Source organism: Mustela nigripes, chromosome 12, assembly GCF_022355385.1.
Source record: "Mustela nigripes isolate SB6536 chromosome 12, MUSNIG.SB6536, whole genome shotgun sequence".
Taxonomy (NCBI): Eukaryota; Metazoa; Chordata; class Mammalia; order Carnivora; family Mustelidae; genus Mustela; species Mustela nigripes.
Genome location: NC_081568.1, coordinates 25,120,250 through 25,146,048, shown reverse-complemented (window position 1 = coordinate 25,146,048; position 25,799 = coordinate 25,120,250). Strand labels below are relative to the sequence as shown.

The following is a 25,799-nucleotide window of genomic DNA, read 5'->3' as shown; positions in this document are numbered from 1 at the left end:
TGGTTTGGTTCAGTGGCAGTCTAGGACCATTAAGTAATGACATTCAGCCAGATGATGACGAGGGTCCATGACTGCCAAACGTGGCTATCCTTGCCCCAGGAACATGGAAACCAGTAGTCACAAGTGTGTGTGAGGTATTTACCTTGTGAAGTTTAATCCCAACTTGATGGCCTCCATTTTGTATTAATGTATTAAATATATTTACAGATAGTGTTGCTCCATTTCACTTTCATCCAGATCAAGATGACTGACAGCCTGAGAAAATTTCCAATTCATTGTAGCCCACTGAGTCCCGAGACAACATCCTGGCTCTTGTGAATTTTGCCAAATTTCCTGTATTCTTTAACAACACCAGTAAGGTAGTGGTATTAGTGTCATAACCTTGCAGGCAACCTTTAAAAGGGTCTGGATGGTAATATAGTTAAACTGATAATGCATACCTTCTCAGTCCAGTGTTAGAATGAGCATCATATGGTAATAGACAACTTTGTTTTTCCATTTACATTGTGGAGAGCTTTCAGAATAAGCACACATCATTCTTAGCATTTTTGGCTTCATTGTATAACTTTTCCCATTAATGAACATTTGGATTATTCTCGTATTTGTTATTACTACAAACAGTATTGTATGTTTTGGTACGTATGTCTTTATATTTGATTTCCATAGGAAGAATTCATAAAAGTGAATTTGCTCAAAGAGCATGCCTTGAAAATGTAAAAGATAAAACCAGTTTGATTTCTAAGGTTCATATTAACTTACACTTCCACCAGTAACGTGAAGCTGGTAACTTTATACCTTAGCCAGTAATGTAGCGGGTATCACCAATTCTGGTCTTTGCCAACCAAGCTAATACAGGAGAAGGATCAATTTACTTTAATTACTGAGGGACTGAGGGGTTATCGTTTACTATCTTTATTGGTAATTTGGTTTTTTTTTTTTTTTTTTTTTTTTTTGGGGTTTTGTGGTGTTTTTTTTTTTTTTTTTTTTTGGTATTTTGTTTTTTTTTTTTTTTTTTTTTTGGTGAGTTACTTAATCATGTTCTTCCTTCTTTTTCTAATGGGCATTGACCTGATTTTTGTACTGATTCATCGGGACTTTCATATATCATGGATATTAACCCTGTGTCTGTGGTTCAGTTGGTTTTCCCCCATCTTTCGAGTTGGTATATTGTAAGGCCTTTTTTTTTTTTTTTTTTAAATAGTTTGGGAAAATGTATGGTGCAGTGCTCAGACATGGAATGTGTGTACACCTTAATTGTCCTACTAAAGAGATCTGCCTGGTATCAGATTGGGATATGTATATATCATAAGAATTCGGGGGATATGACTACAACATCTAAAAATCACATAAATACATAATTTGTGAATGTGTATTATGTAAACATGTAATTTTCATGATTAAAATACAAATGGAAAATCACATAAGCAAATGTATAGGCTAATAAATTATTTTTTTTCAAGATTTTATTTTTATTTATTTAACAGAGTGATCACAAGTAGGCAGAGAGGCAGGCAGAGAGAGAAGGGAAAGCAGGCTCCCTGCTGAGCAGAGCGCCTGTTGCAGGGCTCAGTCCCAGGACCCCGAGATCATGACCTGAGCCAAAGGCAGAGGCTTAACCCACTGAGCCACCCAGGTGCCCCAATAAATTATTTTTTAAATTATTATTATTTTTTAAGATTTTTGTTTTTAAGGAAACTCTATACCTAATGTGAGGCTCAAACTCACAACCCTGAGATCAAGAGTCATGCGTTCTATTGACTGAGCCAGCTGGGTACCCCTACACTAATTATTTTAAGGCACATACACTTGAACCATCACCTAGGTCAGGAGCTAGATCTTGCCAGCTATCCAGAATCTAAGGCTTCCTCCCAGTTACGATTCCTAACCCTTGAGAGCGATCACTGTTTGACCCAGAATGCTTCTCTAATAATTTGTCCTGTTTCATTTTTCATTTGATGTGATTTTAAGTCTTTTAATTTATAGCACCCCCCTCCCCGCTTTATCCCTTGCAAAATATTTGTTGATGAAATTGGATCACTTATCCTGTAGACTTCTCTGAAGTTTGGATTTTGCTGATTTTATCTACACGGTGTAGTTTAATGTGTTTTTCTGACTTATGTATTTCCCAGGTATTGGTAGTTGATCTAGAGGCTGTCAGATTCAGGTTTGTTTGGGCAGCACTGTTTGATGGGTGGTGGTGTGTTCTTCCATCAGGAAGCTCAGATGTCTTTCATGTTAGTAACCTTTTAATTATTTTTTAAGATTCTTGGTGTATTCATTTGAGAAAGAGAGCACACTAGTGGGGGGGGGAGAGGCAGAGGGAGAAACAGACTCTCTGTTGAGAAGAGATCACATGCAGGGCTGTATTCCAGGACCCTGGAGGTCATGACCTGAGCCGAAGGCAGATCCTTAACCGTCTAAGCCATCCAGGCTTAGATGTTATCTCCCTGATGTTAGTAACCTTATTGGTCAGTTCTTACATCTCATGATTTATTGGGATTGCACAGTGGTGATATTTTAATTCTTTTTTTTTTTTTTTTAAAGATTTTATTCATTTATTTGACAGAGATCACAAGTAGACAGAGAGGCAGGCAAAGAGAGGGAGGAGGAAGCAGGCTCCCTGCTGAGCAGAGAGCCCAATGTGGGGCTCCATCGCAGGACCCTGAGATCAGGACCTGAGCCGAAGGCCAAGGTTTTAACCCACTGAGCTACCCAGGTGCCCTGATATTTTAATTGTTAACCATTTGTTGATATTTTAATTGTTAGCCATTTGTTTATTATCCAGAGAATTTGAATAAAGAAGAATTTCACTTTAGATCATTAATACCATTACCTATTAATATAGTTTATGGAAGAAGGATAAGATCAATTGTTTTATTTATCAATTTTCAAAATAGAGTTGGTTCCTTAACATTTCCAAAGGTAACTGATTAGTTTAAGTATCGTGACCTTACAGAAATAAACATTCTTTTATCATCATCATTTTCCTTGATGAGAGCCATGATTCTTGATAAGAATGGAAAAGTTGGAGGTACAGCATTAAGGCAGAGGCAGAAAAAAACCTTGGAGTTCTAAGTTTAAATGGGAAGTATCAGTGTAAACTTATGAGATACTTTCTTCCTTTTGTATTGTGGTAAAATACAAAATTTACCATTTGGACCATTTTTAAGTGTACAGTTCAGAGCCCCGTTTTGTGTAGCTGAGCTGTGTCTGCACTGTAAGAACACCATTGTATGCTGCAGTCTGCCTTTTAACGCTTACTTAGTCTGAACTCCTCAGGGAAATGCATATTTAATACTCACTACTATTCCTTATGTTATTGTCTGTCATTTTGGTTGTCTTGCTCATTTGCTCGTAGATCATTCAGAAAGGGCTTGTGAGCGTAATAGTCCCTGAGTGAGTGATGACAGTTTATCAGCAGCCCTTTATTTGAAAGTCCATTTGGATAAAATTCTAGGTCATGTCTTGTTTTTTAGTGTGTTTAAGTATCTTCTTTTTGGCATAAAGCATTACTGTCAATGTCTGATTGTAACACAGTTTTCTTTCCCTCACGAATGCCTCGTTCTCTTTGTCTGGAGCCTATGGGATTTTTTTCCCCCTGATTTCTCTTCAGCATCACCATACTGTTTGGGTGTTGGTTGTTCTGGATCAGTATTCCCAAGTACGTGGTGTGTTCCTTTAATATGTAGTGTAAGATCTTTTCTTATTCTCAGTTTCAGGGAAATTAAAGTTTTAGTGTTCTGTCCCTTTGGGTTTTTTCCTTTGGAGACTGTGTTTATAGCTCTTCACATCTGTCAGTTCTGCTTGGGTTCTTCTCTCTCTTTATGTTTGATCTTTAAACCTCTCACGCTTTTTTTTTTTTTTTTTTAATCTTTCTTTTAAGATGTTATATTTACTCACTAGGAATCTGGGAATTCTTGTTCTAATTTAATTTTTTCTGAAATTGCCTTTTCTGAGTTTTAATAACCAATTTCTGAATATTTTTCTAATTTCATTAAAATTTTTTTTTAATTTTTTTATATTTTTATAGGCATATAATGTATTTTTAGCCCCAGGGGTACAAATCTATGAATCGCCAGGTTTACACACTTCACAGCACTCACCATAGCACATACCCTCCCCAATGTCCATAACCCAACCACCCTCTCCTGACCCCCCTCCCCCCAGCAACCCTCAGTTTGTTTTGTGAGATTAAGAGTCTCTAATGGTTTGTCTCCCTCCTGATCCCATCTTGTTTCATTTATTCTTTTCCTAACCCCCAAACCCCCCACATTGCATCTCCACTTCCTCATATCAGGGAGATCATTGATAGTTGTCTTTCTTCGATTGACTTATTTCGCTAAGCATAATACCCTTTAGTTCCATCCACTTCGTCGCAAATGGCAAGATTTCATTTCTTTTGATGGCTGCATAGTATTCCATTGTGTGTGTGTGTGTGTGTGTGTGTGTGTGTATCTCACATCTTCTGTATCCATTCATCTGTTGATGGACGTCTAGGTTCTTTCCATAGTTTGGCTATTGTGGACATTGCTGCTATAAACATTTGGGTGCATGTGCCCCTTCAGATAACTACGTTTGTATCTTCAGGGTAAATACCCAGTAGTGCAATTGCTGGGTTGTAAAGTAGCTCTATTTTCAACTTTTTGAGGAACCTCCATGCTGTTTTCTAGAGTGGTTGTGCCAGCTTGCGTTCCCACCAATAGTGTAGGAAGGTTCCCCTTTCTCCACATCCTCGCCAGCATCTGTCATTTCTGGTCTTGTTAATTTTAGTCATACTGACTGGTGTGAGGTGGTATCTCATTGTGGTTTTGATTTGTATTTCCCTGATGCCGAGTGATGTGGAGCACTTTTTCATGTGTCTGTTGGCCATCTGGATGTCTTCTTTGCAGAAATGTCTGTTCATGTCCTCTGCCCATTTCTTGATTGGATTATTTGTTCTTTGGGTGTTGAGTTTGCTAAGCTCTTCATAGATTTTGGACACTAACCCTTTATCTGATACATTGTTTGCAAATATCTTCTCCCATTCTGTCAGTTGTCTTTTGGTTTTGTTAACTGTTTCCTTTGCTGTGCAAAAGCTTTTGATCTTGATGAAATCCCAATAGTTCATTTTTGCCCTTGCTTCCCTTGCCTTTGGCAATGTTTCTAGGAAGAAGTTGCTGTGGCTGAGGTTGAAGAGGTTGCTGCCTGTGTTCTCCTCAAGGATTTTGATGGATTCCTTTCTCACATTGAGGTCCTTCATCCATTTTGAGTCTATTTTCGTGTGTGGTGTAAGGAAATGGTCCAATTTCATTTTTCTGCATGTGGCTGTCCAATTTTCCCAACACCATTTGTTGAAGAGGCTGCCTTTTTTCCATTGGACAGTCTTTCCTGCTTTGTTGAAGATTAATTGACCATAGAGTTGAGGGTCTATTTCTCTCTATTCTGTTCCATTGATCAATGTGTCTGTTCTTGTGCCAGTACCATACTGTCTTGATGTTGACAGCTTTGTAATAGATCTTGAAGTCCGAAATTGTGAATCCACCAACTTTGGCTTTCTTTTTCAATATTCCTTTGGCTATTTGAAGTCTTTTCTTGTTCCATATGAATTTTAGGATTATTTGTTCCATTTCTTTGAAAAAAAATGGATGGGATTTTGATAGGGATTGCATTAAATATGTAGATTGCTTTAGGTAGCATAGACATTTTCACAATATTTGTTCTTCCAATCCAGGAGCATGGAACATTTTTCCATTTCTTTGTGTCTTCCTCAGTTTCTTTCATGAGTACTTTATAGTTTTCTGAGTATAGATTCTTTGCCTCTTTGGTTAGGTTTATTCCTAGGTATCTTATGGTTTTGGGTGCAGCTGCAGATGGGATTGACTTAATTTCTCTTTCTTTTGTCAGGTTGTTGGTGTAAAGAAATGCAGCTGATTTCTGTGCATTGATTTTATATCCTGACACTTTACTGAATTCCTGTACAAGTTCTAGCAGTTTTGGAGTGGAGTCTTTTGGGTTTTCCGCATACAGTATTCTATTTCATTGATTTCTGCTCTGATCTTTAAATTTTTCCTCTCCTGCTGGGTTTAGGCTTTCTTTGGTGTTCTTTCTCCAGCTCCTTTAGGTGTAGGGTTAGGTTGTGTATTTGAGACCTTTCTTGTTTCTTGAGGAATGCTTGTACCACTGTATATTTTCCTCTCAGGACTGCCTTTGCTGTGTCCCATAGATTTTGAACTGTTGTGTTTTCATTATCATTTGTTTCCATGAATTTTTTCAATTCTTCTTTAATTTCCTGGTTGACTCATTCATTCTTTAGAAGGATGCTGTTTAGTCTCCATGTGTTTGGGTTCCTTCCAAAGTTCCTCTTGTGATTGAGTTCTAGCTTCAGAGCATTGTGGTCTGAAAATGTGCAGGGAATGAGCCCAATCTTTTGATACCATTTGAGACCTGATTTATGACCCATGATGTGATCTATTCTGGAGAATGTTCCATGTGCACTAGAGAAGAATGTGAATTCTGTTGCTTTGGGATTGAATGTTCTGAATATATCTGTGATGTCTATCTGGTCCAGTGTGTCATTTAAGGCCTTTATTTCCTTGTTGATCTTTTGCGTGGATGATCTGTCCATTTCACTGAGGAGAGTGTAAAGTCCCCTACTATTGTATTATTGTTGATGTGTTTCTTTGATTTTGTTATTAATTGGTTTATATAGTTGGCTGCTCCCATGTTAGGGGCATGGATACTTAAAATTCTTAGATCTTCTTGTTGGACAGACCCTTTGAGTATGATATAGTGTCCTTCCTCATCTCTTATTATAGTCTTTGGCTTAAAATCTAATTGATCTGATATAAGGATTGCCGCCCCAGCTTTCTTCTGATTTCCATTAGCATGGTAAATTTTTTTCCACCCCCTCACTTTAAATCTGGACTTGTCTTTGGGTCTAAAATGAGTTTCTTGTAGGCAGCATATTGATGGGTTTTGTTTTTTTATCCATTCTGATACCCTGTGTCTTTTGATTGGGGCATTTAGCCCATTTACATTCAGGGTAACTATTGAGAGATATGAATTTAGTGCCATTATATTGCCTGTAAGCTGACTGTTACTGTATATGGTCTCTGTTCCTTTCTGATCTACTACTTTTAGGGTCTCTCTTTGCCTAAAGGACCCCTTTCAATATTTCCTGTAGAGCTGGTTTGGTGTTTGCAAATTCTTTTAGCTTTTGTTTGTCCTGGAAGCTTTTTATCTCTCCTCCTTTTTTCAATGATAGCCTAGCTGGATATAGTATTCGTGGCTGCATGTTTTTCTCGTTTAGTGCTCTGAACATACCATGCCGGTTCTTTCTGGCCTGCTAGGTCTCTGTGGATAAGTCTGCTGCCAATCTAATATTTTTACTATTGTATGTTACAGACTTCTTTTCCCGGGCTGCTTTCAGGATTTTCTCTTTGTCATTAAAACTTATAAATTTTACTATTAGGTGACAGGGTGTGGACCTGTTCTTATTGATTTTGAGGGGGGCTTCTCTCTACCTCCTGGATTTTGATGCTTGTTCCCTTTTCCATATTAGGGAAATTCTCTACAATAATTCTCTCCAATATACCATCTGCTCCCCTCTCTCTTTCTTCTTCTTCTGGAATCCCAATTATTCTAATGTTGTTTCATCTTATGGTGTCACTTATCTCTCGAATTCTCTCCTCGTGGTCCAATATTTGTCTCTCTTTTGCTCAGCTTCTTTATTCTCTGCCATTTGGTCTTCTGTATCACTAATTCTTTCTTCTGCTTCATTTATCCTAGCAGTAAGGGCCTCCATTTTTTATTGTGCCTTATTAATAGCTTTTTAAATTTCAACTTGGTTATATGAAGGAGCAAATAAAATAACTAAATGGGTGGCCAAGACCCCAGGAAAATGTGCTTTAACCAAATCAGAAGAGACCCCCAAATCGTAGAAGGGAGAAAGGGGATAAAAAGAAGTTCAGAAGGGGCGCTTGGGTGGCTCAGAGTGTTAAAGCCTCTGCCTTCGGCTCAAGTTGTAAGCCTAGCGTCATGGGATTGAGCCCCACATCAGGCTCTCGCCTTGGTGGGAGCCTGCTTCCTCCTCTCTCTCTCTCTGCCTGCCTCTCTGCCTACTTGTGATCTCTCTCTGTCGAATAAATAAATAAAATCTTAAAAAAAAAAGTTCAGAAAAAAAAAATTAAAAAAGGAAACAAATAAGGAAAAATATAAAAAAGAAAAAAATATATATATTAGATTGGTGACTAGAACAGGGTCACCCACTTAATTTGGGGAGTATTTTGGTCTCTTAGAAGGAACTACCTCCCAAAATTTTAAAGAATGAAAAACATATATGAGGGTAAACACAGTGAAGGGATGGAGTATACCTATAAAGATGAAAAAAAAATTTTTTTTAATTTCTAAAAAAGGATTTGATTAAGTTGGTTGGGAGAATAAAGAAAAAGAAAGTGGAGAGAATTTGCTCGGGCTGGAGACTAGAACAAGCCTGGAGCTAGATTTAGGGAATATTTTGATCTATTAGAAGAAGTTGTACCCCAAATTTTTTAGAAGAAAAAATCTTACGTGTATACAAAAAATAAAGTTAGATACAATGAAGGATAAAATATGACTATAGTAATGAAGTTTCAAAAAAGATTTTTTTTTTAATGAAAGGTATTGTTAAGATAAACTAGTTAAAAAACGTTAAAGGAGGAAAGGGTTAAAAAAATTTAGCAGGAAAAAATATTTTTTAAAAATTAATTAACTGCAGGACTAAAGAATCATGGGGAGAAAGCCATGAGTTCCATGCTTTGCTTTCTCTTCCTCTGGAAATCCGCTGTTCTCCTTGGTAAGTGAACTTGGTCTTGGCTGGATTTCTTGTTGATCTTCTGGGGGAAGGGCCTGTTGTTGTGATTCCCATGTGTCTTTGCCTGAGGCGGAATTGTACTGCTCTTACCAGGGGCCAGGCTAAGTAATCCGCTTGGGTTTGTGCTCGGGTTTGCTTTCGGGAGCTTTTGTCCCCTGAACGCTTTCTGTAGAGTTCCGGGGGACAGGAATGAAAATGGCGGCCTCCCAATCTCCAGCCGGGCCTGGAGGAGCTGAGAGCTGGGGGCCCTGTTCCTCAGTGCACCTTCAGAGAAAAGCACTCAACCACTCCCGTCTCCCTGGCCTCTGGCCGAGCTCCGAGCTCACCCAGCCTGTGGCTGGCTCAAGGTAACCCCGAGCTGAGAGCTCACTCCTCGGCTCTGTCTCTGTAGCCAGCTTCCCTGCTCTAATACCTGCGAGCTCTGCGACATTCAGACACCCCTGGTCCTTCAGTGACCCTGCAGGACCCGGGGCCATGCTGACCGCCCCCCCGCCCCGCCCCATGGGCTTCACCCCGGTTTATCCTCTGGAGCGATGTCCCTCGGTGGAGCAGACTTTTAAAAGTCCTGATTTTGTGCTCCGTTGCTCCGCTGCTTGCCAGGAGCCGGCCCCTCCCACCGCGGTCTATCTTCCCGTCGCTTTGGATTCACTTCTTCTTCTTTGGTCCTACCTTTCAGAAAGTGGTCGATTTTCTGTTTCTAGAATTGCTGTTCTTCTTCTCTTCCAACTCCTGTTGGATTTGTAGGTGTTCGCAATGGTTTGATAAGCTATCTAGCTGATCTCCTGCTACCTGATGTCACCTCAGCCTGCTGCTTCTCTGCCATCTTCTAATTTCATTTTTTTTATTTCTTAAGATTTTATTTGAGACACAGGTAGTGAGAGAGCGCAAGCGGGGTGAGGGGCAGGGGGAAAAGCAGGCTCCCCGCTGAGCAGGGAGCCCCATGCCCGGCTCGATCCCAGGACCTGAGATGAATCATGAGACAAGATCATGACCTGAGCCGAAGGCACACGCTTAACCGACTGAGCCACCCAGGTATTCCTTCTAATTTCATTTGATCATATTTTATGTCACTTTCTTGATGTATTCTAATTTGTTTTGAGGTATTCAGTTACACTTTTCACTGGTTTTCTGAGTATATCTCTCTGGTATGCTTTGCTGCCTGTAGGGAATTGTATTTGCTACTCAGGCGCTTTTTTCTTATAATGTTGTATGGGATTTTATATAGATTATCTTCTCTTGCCTATTTTTTCTTTTAAAGATTTTATGTATTTATTCGACAGAGATCACAAGTAGGAAAGAGGCAGGTAGAGAGAGAGAGAGGAGGAAGCAGGCCCCCCGCCAAGCAGAGTGCCCAATGTGGGTCTCGATCCTAGGACCCTGGGATCATGACCCGAGCCGAAGGCAGAGGCTTTAACCCACTGAGCCACCCCCCCTTCTCTTGCCTATTTTTTTTTTTTTCCCCTCTTGCCTATTTTTATATGAAATTACTTTCGCTGTTCTTTTACAAGGGATGTGGGTCAGGGCAGCTTTTCTAACTATATTTATTCTCCATACCTTCCTCTTCCCTTTGGGTGGAGTCTAAAGAAACAGGGCAGCTTACTACCTGAGATCTGGTTCTGCTCCCCTATTGCTGATGCTGATTATGGCGGGGTGTCCTTGGCAATCAGATGCCCTGTTGCTTCCTCTGCTTCCCTTGCACAGATCCCAATACCAAATTGATCTTATTGTTAGTTTGTCCCTGCCTGTTTGTGTATTATGGCGTTTGGGGGGGTACTTTCATACGTGGTTTGGTTGTAGATGTTTACCTTGGTTTTCCTTTGCTGGTTGCTGTGTCTGTGTATGGTGGTAGCGGGGAGCAGAGAAGGGGTGGGATGTGAAGAGACTGAAAAATTATCACTGTTCTGCCATCTTGCCTGAATTTGCTGCGATAGCCACTGGTGTTTAGTTTGGATGTAGTCTGGGTTAAATTATGAGTTTGTTGTTTTATAGCTTCTGAATTAAGCCTCTTGTTCACTGTATGATCAAAAAAACAATATGATACACACTTTAAAAACATGTTTATTGATGTCTTTCATAGTACATTTTCTTTTGGGTCCTAACTTAATAATATTCTTAAAGATTTTTTTTTTTTAAGGATTTTATTTACAAGAAAGAGAGCGTGAGCAAGCATGAGCAGTGGGGAGGGGCAGAGAGAGAGGGACAAACTGATTCCCTGCTGAGCACAGAGCCCAATGGTGGGGCTGGATCCCAGGACCCTGAGATCATGACCTGATTTCTTAATTTTCTACCATTCATGTACTAGAATTAATATCACCGAGACTTGGTATTTTCTTTAATGTATTGCTGGAGTCTACTGTCTAACAGTTCATCAGGATTTTTGTTTTATTGATGAATATGCTTTCCTAATTTTAATTGTATTCTAAACATTTTTCAAGTTCATCTTCAATGCCATTGACTTGGGTTTCTGCAGTTTGATTTGACTTGATGCATCTGATATGCCTTTAGTTTGGTAAGGTGGTCTCTTCAGTTTCTGTTCTTCGTTCTACCAGATCCATATTAATCTCATATGATTTTATTTCTTCTTTAATCTTACCTTTCTTAGAAGCTACATTCTCTTTAATTATATTGAGAATACGAAACAGTTTGTTAATTTTCTTCTGATGCCCAAGGTAGCCCTCCATGTTATATTTTTTTATCTGCCTTTTGCATAATCTCTTTCAGCATCATCCCCCCACCTGTGCCAATTCTGCCTTCATGAGGGGGACTCTTGCTGAACAAATTGGGAGAGATGAGGGTTCGGTCTAAGTCTGCTGTTTGCCCGGAATTGGTCAGTTGAGGATATATTAGATCTCTGTGCTTACGTATGTTCAGTTCCTCCTTTAGCACGAGAGAGGAAAGTTGGATAGCAGCCAATATTAAGATTTTATTTATTTTAGAGCAGAGAAAGTATGAGTATGAGGAGGGAGGAGCAGAGGGAGAGGGACAAGCAGACTCTGGGCTGAGCATGAGCCCGATGCAAGGCTGGATGTCAGGATCCTGAGATCAAGGGGCTGAACCGGAATCAAGAGGTGTCTGCTTCACTGACCGTGCCCCCAGCGTCTCACTTTCATCTTGCTTTAGATAGAGGTTTCAGGGGATTGGGAGGAGGGCATGTGGAATGGTATTTGCTGTAGCCTTTATGGGGTGGCTGAGTTGTGGCAGCTAAACTCTTACTGAATTAGTTGATCCCTTTTGTGGCAGGGTCCCGTCTGGCAGGGATTCCTCTCAGCTCAGACCATTCCTTGTGTGTTACTCTTCTGCCTGCCTAGGTTGACCCAGGTACCCGGAAAAAGTAAAACAATCCCGTCTTCAACCTCAACCTCACCGTCATTCTGAGGAGAGTTAATGGCCCCAGTTATGAGTGCTTTCTGCTTCTTCTGGGGTACCCTTTCTCCTGGAATCCCCTTTCTCCAGGTTAAGAATCGGTGGCGTTCTTCAGAACTCTCATTTTGTACCTCCTTTGCTTTCTCTCATTTAGAGAGAATTGTATCCCATTTCATTGTTTTTCGGTTTTGTCTTGGGTCTTACTGTACCTGGTATGTAGCCTCCAACATGCATAGAATGGGTGATTTCTATATTGTATTAAAACACAAATTTCCCTCTTTGTTTGGGTTTTAGAGTGAAGTTATGTGAACAAGTAAGTGCACCCTCTCCCAGAAGTAGTTCTACCCAAATAGGAGTGAGCCAGTCAGAATCTTACTTTTGGGGTATATATGGAAAAAAAATCAGGCAGGCAGCAGCTGGTATGTCCTGAGAAATTCTGTCATAGAGGCCAAAATTATGACAACTTTTATAAGGTTTTCTAAGAAAAGGCATGAAGAGTTGGAGGATAAGGCCACCAACTGGTGGAGGGAGAAGTGGGTCTACAGAAACAGACCCACATAAAGCAGGGGAGTCTTATCAGCGGAGGGCACTGAGTGACGCAAGAACCCCACTGTTCCTCCACTCTCAGAGGCCTGGTCACATGCCGAGTCCCAGTCTTTGATTTCTACGAGACACCATCTTGTCTTTTTCCTTGTGCCACTCTAGAAGGTCGGTGACTGCATCTTAAAATCAAAAGAGCCTAAGGAAACTAGATACTTTGAATTTTACTCTGGGAAGGAGGATCCCATGCCACCCATGCATGTGGGGGGGGGGAGGTGAGTAGATCGCGGTTTTGAGAAAAATGAGGAATTGCAGTCATTATAAAGAAGTGAGAGAAAAAACTGACAAGGAACAATTGCTGAGTAGCATGGGGAGTCCAGCTGTAGTTGGGAACCATGAATTTCTAGTAGTAGTCTTCTGTGTGGTGGTTGGATTTTCTCCAGGAATAGGACTGTAGGAACCAACAAGCTGGGTCACTGGAAGGAAGGATCTTGGATTAAGTGGGACGAGGGTGCGGAGTCTGGGCTGGGTGGGGCTGGTGCTCTCTCATGGGTCTAGTCTGAACAGAGTAGAAATGAAAGGGTGGGGATTCTGATGGGGAGAAAACGGGTAGTTTTCGAGGATTAGAGGGCTTGCTGAAACGGAAGACTTAAGTATTAGTGAGAGGAGGGTGCGGGTAAGATCCAGGAGGTGAGGAAGCTGCGAAGGCATGGGATATGTAAGACTGAAGGAAGTGGAAGGGCTTTAGATTGGGCCCATCCTCAGTGTGGCCCTGTAAGAACTGTTGATTTTCTGTTGCGTTTGGACCGCTCACTCATTGATATAACAATTAAGGTAATAATAAACACTTCTCAAGATTTTACAAGGTTACTTTATAGATGGCAGAATTAAAAAAAAAAAGTAGTAAGCAGAGTGTTTATTTTTTTAAAATTACTTAAAAAAGGTTGTTTACAGAGATGTGGATTTACATAACTTGGCGACAACATTTTAAAAATGTACAGGCTATTTCATATTATTGCACTTACTCTTCCATAATATATAAGGCATTTTATTTTACATAAATAAAGGATAATGTAGAATATCATACAACAGGTGTGGTGCCAATTAAGTCAACCATAAAATTAAATGAGATGTGTTTTGGAGGACAGAAATGCAATCCAACTTATTTCAATCTTCACAGAATATCCTTGCAACTACAATTTACTTGTTACAACACGTATTTACCCTCATAGCTTATTGTGGATGACTGATGCATTAGAAAACTGAAACAATGAAAGTTTTAGTAGGATAATAGAATACCATTAGTGCTCACTTCAGGAAGTGTGGGGATTAGACTCATTAGAAATACTAGTCATGCCTTGAACACTGAGGACAAATAAGTAACTTTCGATCTGAGGGTCAGAGATAGTTTAGCCTTTTGCTTTCTCCCTTAAGTTCCAACTGTTGGCCAGGGAAACCCTTCTGGCAAGATATACTAGAAGTGATGACTTTAGCCTACTTCAGTGAGTGAAAGGTCTACCCTTGCACTAAGATGATTAGAGACTCGGAAGGAGACTGTTCCATTGCGCCGAACTGCTCTAGAAAGTCCGGTCTGTTCACATAGGACTGTGACTTTCTTACTGGGAGGCACAGCTGGAAGAGTCGAGGCAAATATTCTTACCGTGTTGGCAAGAAAGCAAAAACCACACCACTGACCCCAGAGACTTAAAAACAATCTAGCATGCACCTTGCACTGACTGCCTACAGAATCCTACCAGGAAGTGTAGTGAAAAGTAGAAGCTACATGAGTCATGTCTTTCTAGCTAACTCTTGTACTACATTCTCTTCTGTATAACCTGTTTAAAAAAAATGAAAAGTCTGGGCTCACACCAGCCAGATACTTCATTCTCATCTGAGAGACCCCTGTGGGCCAACTCGGCAGAGATTTTATGGTAAGGGAGGAGTCCCTCGGAAAACGATGTACAAAGGTGACAGTGCGAGCATCTCCATGATGGGGGCAGGGGCGGGTGTACAGTGACCTCACTTACGTTCTCTAAGTCACAGATCCAGGCTGCAGGTTACTGAAGGAAGCGTCCAGCACAAAACATGGGCGTCGTCCTGCGCGCAGCTCTGGTGTCCTCACCCGTACTCCCAGGACTGGAGCAGCTGGTCTGGGTCCCTCTCGGGTCGGGGTTATGCAACACAGTTCTGTTTCTTTACCTTGAAAGAGTGACTCCCCCGCATTCCCCATTGTCTTCTTTTTACATTTTGGTAAGTGAAGCTGATGGAGGTTTGGAATTTAAGAAAAGAAGGTGCAGTACGAAGGAGAAGAGCCAGTTTTGGGACCGGGAGCAAGAGCACACTGACTGGGAGCGGCTACGGGGAGAAGTCATGCTTTGACAGGAGAGCAGCCGGGACCAGCTTCATGGGCAGTGTGAGTCACACCAGTCTTCTGCAGGGAACAGTTTGGGCCAAAGGAAGAATTTGCAAAACAGGAAAATACCAGCAGCAAGCGGTCCCTGCAGGGGCATGGTCACACCCAGGTCAGGACAGTGGGCCGGTGCTTAGAAAGGGGCCGTTTCTTAAGCTTGTTGGTCAGGGGGAAAACCAACCAACCAAAGTCCCAAAAGGATGATTTTTAAGCTCCGCCCTTTGGATTGTAAATGTAATGCCTATGTTTATAAATCCAAGGATGCTAAAAAGATTACTAAAAATTTTTAGCTCAGTGTTGGGAGTGCATGAAATATAGAAATGGAAACCCAGTGACTATAGTATTTCTGCCCACTCCTGTGTTGACTGGTCTTGAATGCAAGCACTTACTCAAGACAAGTTCCGAACCAGATGCAAGGTGCTTTCAGAGCTGGAACCTGCTGCTTGTTCTAAGCAGCAGAGTTCATGGCTAGTTCGTATGGTTTATCAGAACAGCGTTTCTGTAAAATAGCCTTACGACTTACACTTTCAGATCACGATCAACACTTCATGATGATCCGTAACCCACAGAGTGAACCCTGCAGCCACACAGTGCACAGGACACTCACTAAAAAAAATACCACTTTCCGGATTTTGCTTTTTCATTTTTGGATAATTCCTGAGCTCAGCTTAACTGTTAGGTCAGAACTGATTTTTTTCTTTTAAGTCTCACTTTCTTTTCACCGTAATGTACAGACCTACAGCTCCTTCCACTGAATGTGCCTAAAAGCATTCTCTTATTTACTTACAAAATTATATAAAACTGTAGTCCTTTATTTGTGACATTCGTGTCACCCCTCAGACTTGGTTGGCTCCCTCATGGCCAGGATTAGGTCTGCTGAGGGAGGAGGCAGGAAGGACACGAAGATCTTAAGTAAATGTTTTGAATGAAGAAGGGCATGCCACATCTTGTGTCCCCATCAATAAACACAAAAAGGGAGGGAAGAGGCACCGGAACGAAAGGATCCCTCCTGGCCTCGGTTGTCCGGGTGGAAGGCTTCCAGAGGTCAGCGCCATTGCCGTCGCGCACACAAGAGGTCAGTTCCACAAAGAAGTAAAAACCTGGAGATTTCTGTAGTCCTTGCCTATACCAAGGTTCCTGTGCTGTTTTAGGAACCCAGTGTTGAAAGAAGTTGTTCTGATTTGCTAAAGTAAGGGAACTGAGAAAAGAAGATTCTTGTTAAAAAATGTAACAAGCCCCACTTGTGAGCGTCACTCCTGGTGCCTGTTTCAGGAAGAATTCCTGTGCTTCCGAATCAGCAACTGTACGGGTCCCTCCGGGACTGACTTCATAATAGTCCAGGCATCAAAGTGCATGAGCCCCACCAGGGGTTTCCCGTTAATGGCAAGAATTTCATCTCCGGCTTCGATTGTTCCCGCTTGTTCTGCTGCTCCACCTGTGAGAATAAACAGACAGCAATGCCAGGGCAACCTCACGGGATTCCAGATAAATTCCAGGCGAGCTAAAAACTCAAATGAGAAAAATCTCTGAACGACACGCCCATAATTCTTAGGAAAGGGAAACAGTCCTTAAGACAAACAAAGCATATACCCATGAAAAGAAATTTAGCTACGTAAAGATACTCAAATTCCCTCAAACACATACGCTATGGACTAGGAGAAGGCAAATTTCAACATATATAATTAAAATCCAGATGGCCAGTTGACGCAGGAGAACAGGTTCCGCTTCTATCCAAATTGTTTAGAATGAGCACGTGTGAGCGTGCTGGAGGGCAGAGGGGGAGAGAGAATTTGCAAGCCGACTCCCTGCTGAGCGTGGAACCCCACAGGGGGCTCCATCTCACCACCCTGAGATTAGGAACTGAGCCGAAATCAAGAGTCAAATGCTTAACCAGCTGAGCCACCTAGGCATCCCCAGGATAATTATACTTTTAATATAATTGTTTAGCTTGAGAACCTGAAGAGATTTGTGAGAACTGTCCAAGATCATAAAATGACTGATCAAGTTCATAAAGAGACCTCTTATCTACCATGTTTCAATCATCTTTACTGCTCTCAGCTCGCTTTCCTGAAGTCCAGTAGTTGAAGTCTAGTATTCGAAATGAATACTATCTCGGTCCATGGTAATCACCCCGACAGGCAGTTCTTGATGGCACTGGCTTGGTATGTTTATATCAATCCCAGCTAATAACTGGTTACAAACACGGAGTTTGGGCTCTGGTGTAGAGGTTAGGGATGCTGACCCTGGCACCAGACTGCCTAGGTCCAAGCCTCGTTCTGCCCCTTCCGTCGTGTGACCTTCGGTGCTTGTGTAACTCCCCCGTGGCACACTCTGTCTTTTGTGAGACAAGGAGAACGGTACCTATCTGATAGGATTGTTGGCGGGGAGGCAACAGGAGTTCAGACACTTAAAATACAACAGGGTTGACATACAGTACACCCCGTATGTGACAGAACGCAAACACTTTCTAAGTGGAAGGCACAGGCACACACAGGAGAGAGCCGACGGGCCTTTCCAGGGCGTTACCTTTGTATACTCTCTTAATGAACAGGGGCCCGTCTCCGGCTGTTGAGGATTTCCCTCCGTCCAGACTCAATCCCAGCCCAGCGGAGGTCTTCAGCACTTCGACACACAGCGCATCGTGTGAAGGAAGGCTGCTCCCTGCAGCAACGACATTTGGAAGGATGGAAATGACAAGGGCACTCCTCGCCTCCTATCCCGTCCCCCACGTGTCTTCCCCCGGCATCCGCGTCCCATTTCCCTTTGAAACCAGCATCAGGATGGGTCTCTCAGATTTGGAGCTGACCTCGTGGTTGTGTTCCTGCTCTACCTGCACCATTTGCTCTTCAAGGCAGTTTATTTTTAAAGATTTATGTATTTATTTGAAAGAACATGTGCACGTGAGCAGGGGGAGGGCCAGAGAGAGACGGAGAGAGGCAGACTCCCCACTGCGTGCAGAGCCTCATGCGGGGCTCGATCCCAGGACCCCAGGATCATGACCTGAGACGAAATCAAGAGCCGGACGCTTCACAGACTGAGCCACGCAGGCTTCCCTCAGCACTTTCTGGAAGCCTGGAGGCGGCTCTGGTGCCCAGGCAGAAACCCTCAAAGGCCAGACTGCTCCTGGTGAGCTCCATGCACTGCGGTGGTGTGTCTTGGTGAAGCCATGCTTGGGGAATCAGATCCGATCTCCTGCCGTGTGTCACAGGCCGGGGCTGATAGCCTGCAGCACCCTCGCAGGAGACTGTGATTGTGGACCCCAGAGCTCCGCGCCTTCCCCCTTCGGCCATGCGTGCTTATCGCGCACCAGCTGCCCTCGCCTCTCTCCACCGCAGGGTGTGGAGTGGGTGGGGGGCCCGTTTCTATGGCAGTGGGTCCTCCACTGCAACCAACGTGTGCCTGCTCTGTGTGCTGGTGTGGAGAGGCCTGGCTGGGATCCATCTTGAGGTCTGAGTAGCGACGGTGAGCTTGCCTCTTACTCCTCTTCCTTACACATTGCGCTGGTGAACGATGTTGAAGAGGTGAGTGGAAAGGCATGCCGAGCTCTCTGGGAGGCAGGGGAGGGACCACAGATTGAACTGCCCCCTTGGGCTTGAGGCCAAGGTAGCCAGCATCCCTGCCTTTGAACAGAAAGGTCAGTCCATTAGTGTGGCTTAGAGAAGGTCACTCCACGTTCTGTGGGGTCTGAAGGCAACGTGCGGACAGGAGCAGCATGGTTTTCAGTAGGTGAATCGCTTGCTATTAAACAGAACAGGCCTATTACAGTAGCTCTCAACTCTGGCCCAGTTCTATTGAAATCCCCTAGGAACCTTAGAAAGTTAGTGACTCAGGACCCTGGCCCCCACCCTCTCACCCCTCAGGGTTTCTGGTTTCATTGAGCAGGTGAATTTGCTGGGCAGGAAGATGGCCCTGTGCAACCTCCTGCCTCCGTCTCCAAGTGGGATACTCTCAGGGCATGTGAAAGGATATTCCTTGGGTTCAGGTGGAGCCCTGGGCAGGGGAATTTTAAGGAATAGGAATATGAAAAAATAAAGTTTAAGCCCTGAAAGTGCTTACGATTTGGTGACTATGTAGAATCTGGTTCAAGACCAGATATTTTTTTTTTTTTTTTTAAAGATTTTATTTTTTATTTGACAGACAGAGATCACAAGTAGGCAGAGAGGCAGGCAGAGAGAGAGAGAGGAGGAAGCGGACTCCCTGCTGAGCAGAGAGCCCGATGCGGGACTCGATCTCAGGACCCTGAGATCATGACCTGAGCCGAAGGCAGCGGCTTAACCCACTGAGCCACCCAGGCGCCCCTCAAGACCAGATATTTTGAAGGTGTCCAGGAATACTTAATGATTATAAATGACAGGATAGCCTTCCATATCCTGAGTACATGAGTCTTAAACATTCTGGAAGTTGCTGGGATTAAGCGCCAAGTGGTTTCCTGTGACGTTAAGTTTCTCGGATCCACTGAGAACACACGAAGTAATGGAGACCGCGCTGGGGCAAAGGTGAGCGTGACATGGTCTGATGACTTAAGGTGTTTCCCAATACTGGGAAGGGTTTCAGTCTTCTAGCAGTGCAAAAGCAAGACAACAGAGGAGAAGGGTGAGAATACTCCAGGCCCGTGGAGGCATCTGGACAAGAAGAGTTTCCCACCTGTTTGGCGGAAATGAGTGTTGTTTTCAGCAAAGCAGTCACGGATAGCCTAGGCCACCATTGAGGCCAAGTTGAACAGAGGAATTCAGCTTCCCTTGACTTTATTAGGGAGAGAAGTTGAGAAAAAAACAAAGGCCTCCTCAGAAGGCAGTGCCCTGCCCTGAGCTTCCACAGGCTCTTCTTGCTTTCCGGACTGCAGACATTGCTCCTGAGACCACCACGGAGGTCTGAAGTAGTTCTCTTGAAGGCCGCAATCAGCCCCGTGCTTCAGAAATAGAAGTGGTACTTAGTTCTGAGCAAATAGCTCGTATGCCTTCCCAGTGAGCCTTGTGATGACAGGATGGACATCGCTTAGGAAATCCACTTCCGAAACTCTTTATAAGCTCTGTTGGTTAAGGCTAGAGTCTCCGTTTTCAAACATCTGTACCTCCTCATTTCCTTATGTTCTTCTAAAACCGGAAAGAATATAAACCCTGGTGTTTTCAAGGACAAATGGCAGTTGTGCAATTTCTGCTACTCTCCAGGATGCCCCTTATCACAAGAGTTTCGTGTTCTACCTACTGGCCACTTAGGTCCTAAGAGGATATAGCTGTGAAAGGGCTTCCCTCTTCGTACAAACGGAGAAACCGTCAAGCAGCCGTTAAGTCGTCAACAGTATGGCTTTAACTACACGGGGCGGTGGTTTCTAACTTACTAGGAACACTTTTTTCAAGAAGCATCCACAAACATTAGACTTTACTACATTTGATTTCTTATTTCTTCTTTTTTTGAGAGGGAGGGGGACGATTTGGGGGGCAGTGGGAAGAACAGAGGGAGAGAAAGAATCCCGAGTAGGGTCCAAGCCCGGTGTGGAGCCTGATGCAGGGCTCAGTCTCACAACTCTGAGATCATGACCTGAGTCAAAATCAAGAGTCCAACGCTTAACCAACTGAGCCACCCAGGGGCCCCTCCATTTGATTTTGCGGACCCTGAGGGCAGTAGTTCCTTTTTGTCCAGCCAGGATCTACTCTGCCAGCTGCCCACTCCCTGCCAGCTTTTGAGCTGGTGTCTTACCTAAACCAGGCTCCAGGGCGCTGGTCTTTCTGGAGAGCAAGCCCTTCCCGTTGGCTTCCTGCCTACTGGAGGGTCTGGGCTGATCGTTCCCTTTCTTGATGACCACGAGGACATCTCTGTGCAGCTGTGCTTGGTGCAGAATCTTGAGGACATCCCCATGGGCTAAGCCAGCCAGTGAGGCACCATTGACGGACAGAAGGAAATCCCCTCGGTTCACAGTCCCTTCCTGAGAAGCAGCCCCCTGAGAACACACCCTGTGCACCTGGGGAGAGGAATGACAAAAGCCAAAGTATTTGGAACCTTTAGTAAAAGCAAGAGGGTAGATGCAAATCTGTAGTAGAGGAACTTTCTACTGGCAAGTTTGCAAAATCCTACAAATGTTCACTGAAAGCCTATATGCGGTGTGAGGGATAGAATTAAAATGTCAGTGCTGGCATCTGAACACAATACATTTTTCCCTCAACTTCTCGCTAGCGTCTAATCTGCGCTTGGCACTCCGTGGGGCAGAAAGGTCACAAAAACAAATAGGACCTGGTCTGGTCTCACGGGTGATCTTAGAGGCCTTCAAGTGATCTAAAATTGGAGGTGGTTCTTGAGAAGGAAGTAATTTCAGAAGCATATGCAGATTTGGTCAGTTAATTCTAGTGTTTTCTAGTGCTTAAATAAAATGTTCAGGTGAATATGAGGAAACTCCAGAAAACTGTGGTTATATATATTGGCATCGAATAGGTCACTCTGTGGTAAATATGTGTATCTGTGCCAGTGGCTAGTAATGTCTGTCCCCTACTTTTCCATTTTTGGAAACAAACACCAGCGTTCTTTGAACACACGGACAGGATTTTGTCCTTGTCACCTCTGAGGCTGCATCAGGAGTGACCTCCCAGAGAGCATCTTGATGTGGTCACTTACCACAATTGATTTTGGCTCCACATCTGTCCCTCCTGCCACAGTGAATCCCAGACCTGAGCCTTCTTTTTTATTCAAGACTATGAAGCAAACATCTTCTTTATTCTAGTAAAAAGAAACAGAAAAAAGTCCAGTTGACCTCTGAATAACCCAGGGGGCGGCTCACCGACCTCTGCTCCATCAAATCTGCAGAGAATGCCGACCCTAAAACTTAACCACTAATAGCATGCCGTTGACTGGAAGCCTTACTCAGAACAGAAACAGCTGGTTAATGCATGTTGTACACGTTTTCTGTGTTGTATAAAGCTAGAGAAAAAGGTGATTAAGAAAATCATAAGGAAGGGGTGCCTGGGTGGCTCAGTGGGCTAAGCGTCTGCCTGCGGTTCAGCTCATCATCCCGGGGTTCTGGGATCAAGCCCACATCGGGCTCTCTGCTCAGTGAGGAGTCTGCTTCTCCCTCTGCTTGCTGTTCCCCCTGCTTGTGATTGATCTCTCTCTCTCTCTGGCAAATATAAATAAAATCTTTAAAAAAAAAAAAGAAGGAAAATCATAGGAGAAACATTAATAATTCTGTAAAAATCTGGTGCATAAGTGGACCTGTGTTGTTCGAGATGGCTGTCTGTTCCTTGCGCCAAGGGTTAGGAAGCTCTGATGGAGTGAGTCCTGGTGCAGGGCCGTCGAGCTGCTCAGCACAAACCCGGTGGTTACTTGGGAGCTTTCGCACAACACTGGAATGGGAGGAGCTTCATCTCAAGTGTCCTGCACCCCTCCTGGGTGGTGCTGACAGGAAGGTGTTTTGAGGAACACCCTGTAGCTGCGGGCCCACAGGGTGGACATGAACTAGGATGGTGCAAGGGCAGCGGACAATTTAGGAGCTCTTCCAGGCACCGGAGTATGCCTTCCCAAATCTGAGCAGAGCACGTCATCTGATCACGAAGGGGATTCTTTATCGCACAGCTGTTTACGTCTACAGTCAAGCCAAGCCCATGTCAACAAGAACAGAGAGAAGTAGTGCCAAGAGGAGGCAGGATGAGAGACACTGAGGCCACTGATTTATGTCCTTGCCCTGCCATGTTCAGTTCACTGGATTTCAGGTGCAGGTAAGGAACTATCATAAAATACAAAATATGTTAAAACATATGAACTACCTTAAAACTAGCAACTCTTATTGAGACTAGAACATTCCTAGTAGTGTCCTAGGGTTAAGTAGCAAAAGACTGTCCTATGTTTCAAGCACCAAAAAAAAAAAAAAAAAAAAAACTTAGAAATAAAATACTTCAGATAACTGAGTTGGGCTAATTATTCTGAATGGTGATTTCCTTCACTCACACACTATCTGATGAAGCACCATCTTAAAGGTCTGCATTTCTAGGTTCCCCACGAGGTGATACACAATCTGTCAGTTCAAGGTGTTCCCAGTCCAGCAAGAGAAAATAATCTAATAATAATAACCCTTCAGGCTTGCTTTGATGAGAAAGAGTGAAAACACTGAACAGAGAGAACCATCTCCATAGTGTGCTAGGGAGGGAACCCAGTATTTAAAAGAAAAAGAGTTCAGTCCTATTAGTGTGTGCTAAAGTGCAACCCCAAGCATTTTACACCTCCTGAAAGAAGTTCATTCAACCCAAATCCCCACAGGTGGACACTGGAATATCGCGCAGACTGACGGCGAAGTCCAGCCGTTTCTGCAGTCAGACCCTGTTCAGTGGAGGGAATGAGACCAGGCTTTCTCAGTGAAAATGGGAGCATGTGGTCCGGTCAATGACTTCTGTGTAGCTTCTGGGAGGTGATGCTTGATACTAAAATAGTACTTCTCAGATACTTAAATGCCTTTATGGGAGCAAAGACAATATTTGAAAATGGAATTCTCTTGCATTCCAGGACATGACACCAAAATTTTAATTTACTCAGATTTATTTTCTATTCCTGTTTAAAGATATGAGTGTTCTATAAGCTATCAGGCCAAATCTCATCTCTAAGTAGCTCAGCACAGCATCAGGGAAGCTACACGCACTGAGAGCTCCCCAAGGTTTGGGTGTGCTGGGGTCAGAGGGGTCCAACTGATTTTCTGCCTCTGATCTCTCACAGCGCCCGCATTAGGAAGCCGCGGGAATTGCTGTGCCCGGTTCCATTTTTAGCGTCCCCACAAAGCACACTCAGTACAAAAGCAAGCAGGAAACTTCTGGGGTTGGTAGCCTGAGCACATCTCTGCTCACGTGAAAGCAAGTGAAGACTGCAGGATTATAAGGGGGAAAAGCCGTGTTCTGACCCAGGCCGGATTGCCCTTCCACAGCAAACCACAGTATGGTCTCCTGCGAAGTGTGGAACCAGAGCCGGGTGAAAGGGGAGGTGGGAGGCCCCAGAGGATGCCCCCCACCCCTCCTGGTGGCACTTGGCATTCTGTCCACATAAAGAGTCTCCCCTTTTGTTTGTGGTCCCTGAAAACGCCATCCCGTTTGTGAGCTGGTTGAGACCTTTTGCTTTTCTCCTCCATTTCCTCGACCACTGTCATTTAGTCTGGAGGAAAAGGGACCCAGCGAACCGTGATCCCACCGTGCCACCTGGATTGGAAATGCCAGAACAAGACTTGCAGGCGGGCGACGCGTGCTTATTGTCACAGGTTGAAGGAAGAAGGGAGATGACAGACGAGTCCCTTTTACTGAAAGTGAAAATGCTGGGTGTCTCGAGGTTCACTGCACAGACCCAAACCAGTGGGCTGAGGACCAGCGGGAGTATAGATAAGCTCAGGGCCACCGGTCTCCTCCCCATCCTGGTTCACTCCTCAGTAGATGCCAACAGCACAGCCCTCCTGGGTAATATGAGAATTTCTGGAACAGTGTTCTAGGACTTCTCAGAGAACCAGGTCTATTACCAGTCGAGAAGATTTGTTCATAGTTACTTTTTTTCCCCTCTAAACAACTATTTATTAGGGCTCAAATCTCTATGGGTCGTCCTGAGAAATTAATGTTCTTCAGCGACATATTCTAGATATGAACCCATGGCTTCGGTTTGTTGAAGGACCTCATCTGTCAGGACCACCGTGTCTTGAACCCCAGGCTTCAGAAGCGCCCGGGCTGCGGGCCGGGCCGGTAGGCCGGGCTCCCCACACGCGCTAACCCGCGTCCCCAGCAGGTGGCTCCCTTGACAAGGAGCTGAGGTCCTTCCCTCCCGTCTCCAAGCCCCGAGTTCCGTTCTGAGGAGCCTCGGGGGACACACTCCAGACGCGGGGGGGTGAGGAAGGCAGCTCGTCAGTCCTGGGGAGTCACACCAGCAGCTGCGCGGGGATTCCACAAGGCCTACCTAGCTCGAGGAGCGAGCCGTGGAGGGAGACCGCAGTCAGACCCCGCGGAAGAGCTCCCGGCACCGACCTGACCTGCGGCGGGTCCCCGGGGCTCTCGGGGCTCGCGGGGGCCCAGTCTGAGTGCGCATGCGCGCGGCCGCCGCTCCCTCGCCCCCGCTTGTCGGGTTTCGCTCACCTCTGATTGTGCTTTCGCTTCCTGAATGAGAGTGAGGACGGTCGATGGGGACCCCACTGATGACAGAACAGACTGCACTCTTTGCTGGTCCCCCGCTGAGATGAGAAGCTGATCCAAACTAAAGAATATAAATATATTTGAAGAACATTAAAGAAAAAGAGCGATTTTTCCATTTCATAAGGACATATTTCAAAAGATCTCCTTTCTACCAAATCATGCTCTCTTTCGGTCCTAACAACTCGTCGTGCAAACCAAGGGGGAATCCTGAGAGCTCTAACAGGAACTTATTCGCAGCCAACAGCTCCGGGGAAGGACTTTGGCTTCTGGGATCCCTCCAGAATGTTAGGGAACCAATCCTGGAGCTTAGAAGAAAATTTCTGACACACTAAAAAATATTCTTTAAAATATGTTAGAAATTTTCTGCTGAACTCTGGTCACCTTCAAAGGCCCAGGTTCTCCCCCGAGGTGTGTGGTAGGTGCCAAGTCCCTTCCAGGCTCCTCTCCTGGGCTACAATCTGGCAAAGACTTTCTCTGCAGGCACTGTGTGTTCTAGTATTGACATTAGAAACAAAGGGGC

At 44.0% G+C, this 25,799-nt stretch overlaps 1 protein-coding gene across 4 annotated transcripts in view; it reads right to left on the bottom strand.

The window, feature by feature from the left end:
* Window positions 1-13,620: 13,620 nt before the first annotated feature.
* Window positions 13,621-25,799, bottom strand: part of PDZD2 (PDZ domain containing 2) — a 348,893-nt gene continuing 336,714 nt past the window's right edge. For all 4 annotated transcript variants that reach the window (XM_059416953.1, XM_059416952.1, XM_059416954.1 and 1 more), the window contains 5 exons: window positions 25,223-25,340; window positions 21,750-21,851; window positions 20,841-21,102; window positions 17,670-17,804; window positions 13,621-16,578 (listed from right to left, as the gene is read on the bottom strand). In XM_059416953.1, the coding sequence (XP_059272936.1) occupies window positions 16,412-16,578; window positions 17,670-17,804; window positions 20,841-21,102; window positions 21,750-21,851; window positions 25,223-25,340 (784 nt within the window). In that variant the 3' untranslated portion in view covers window positions 13,621-16,411. The remainder of the gene's footprint in view (window positions 16,579-17,669; window positions 17,805-20,840; window positions 21,103-21,749; window positions 21,852-25,222; window positions 25,341-25,799) is intronic.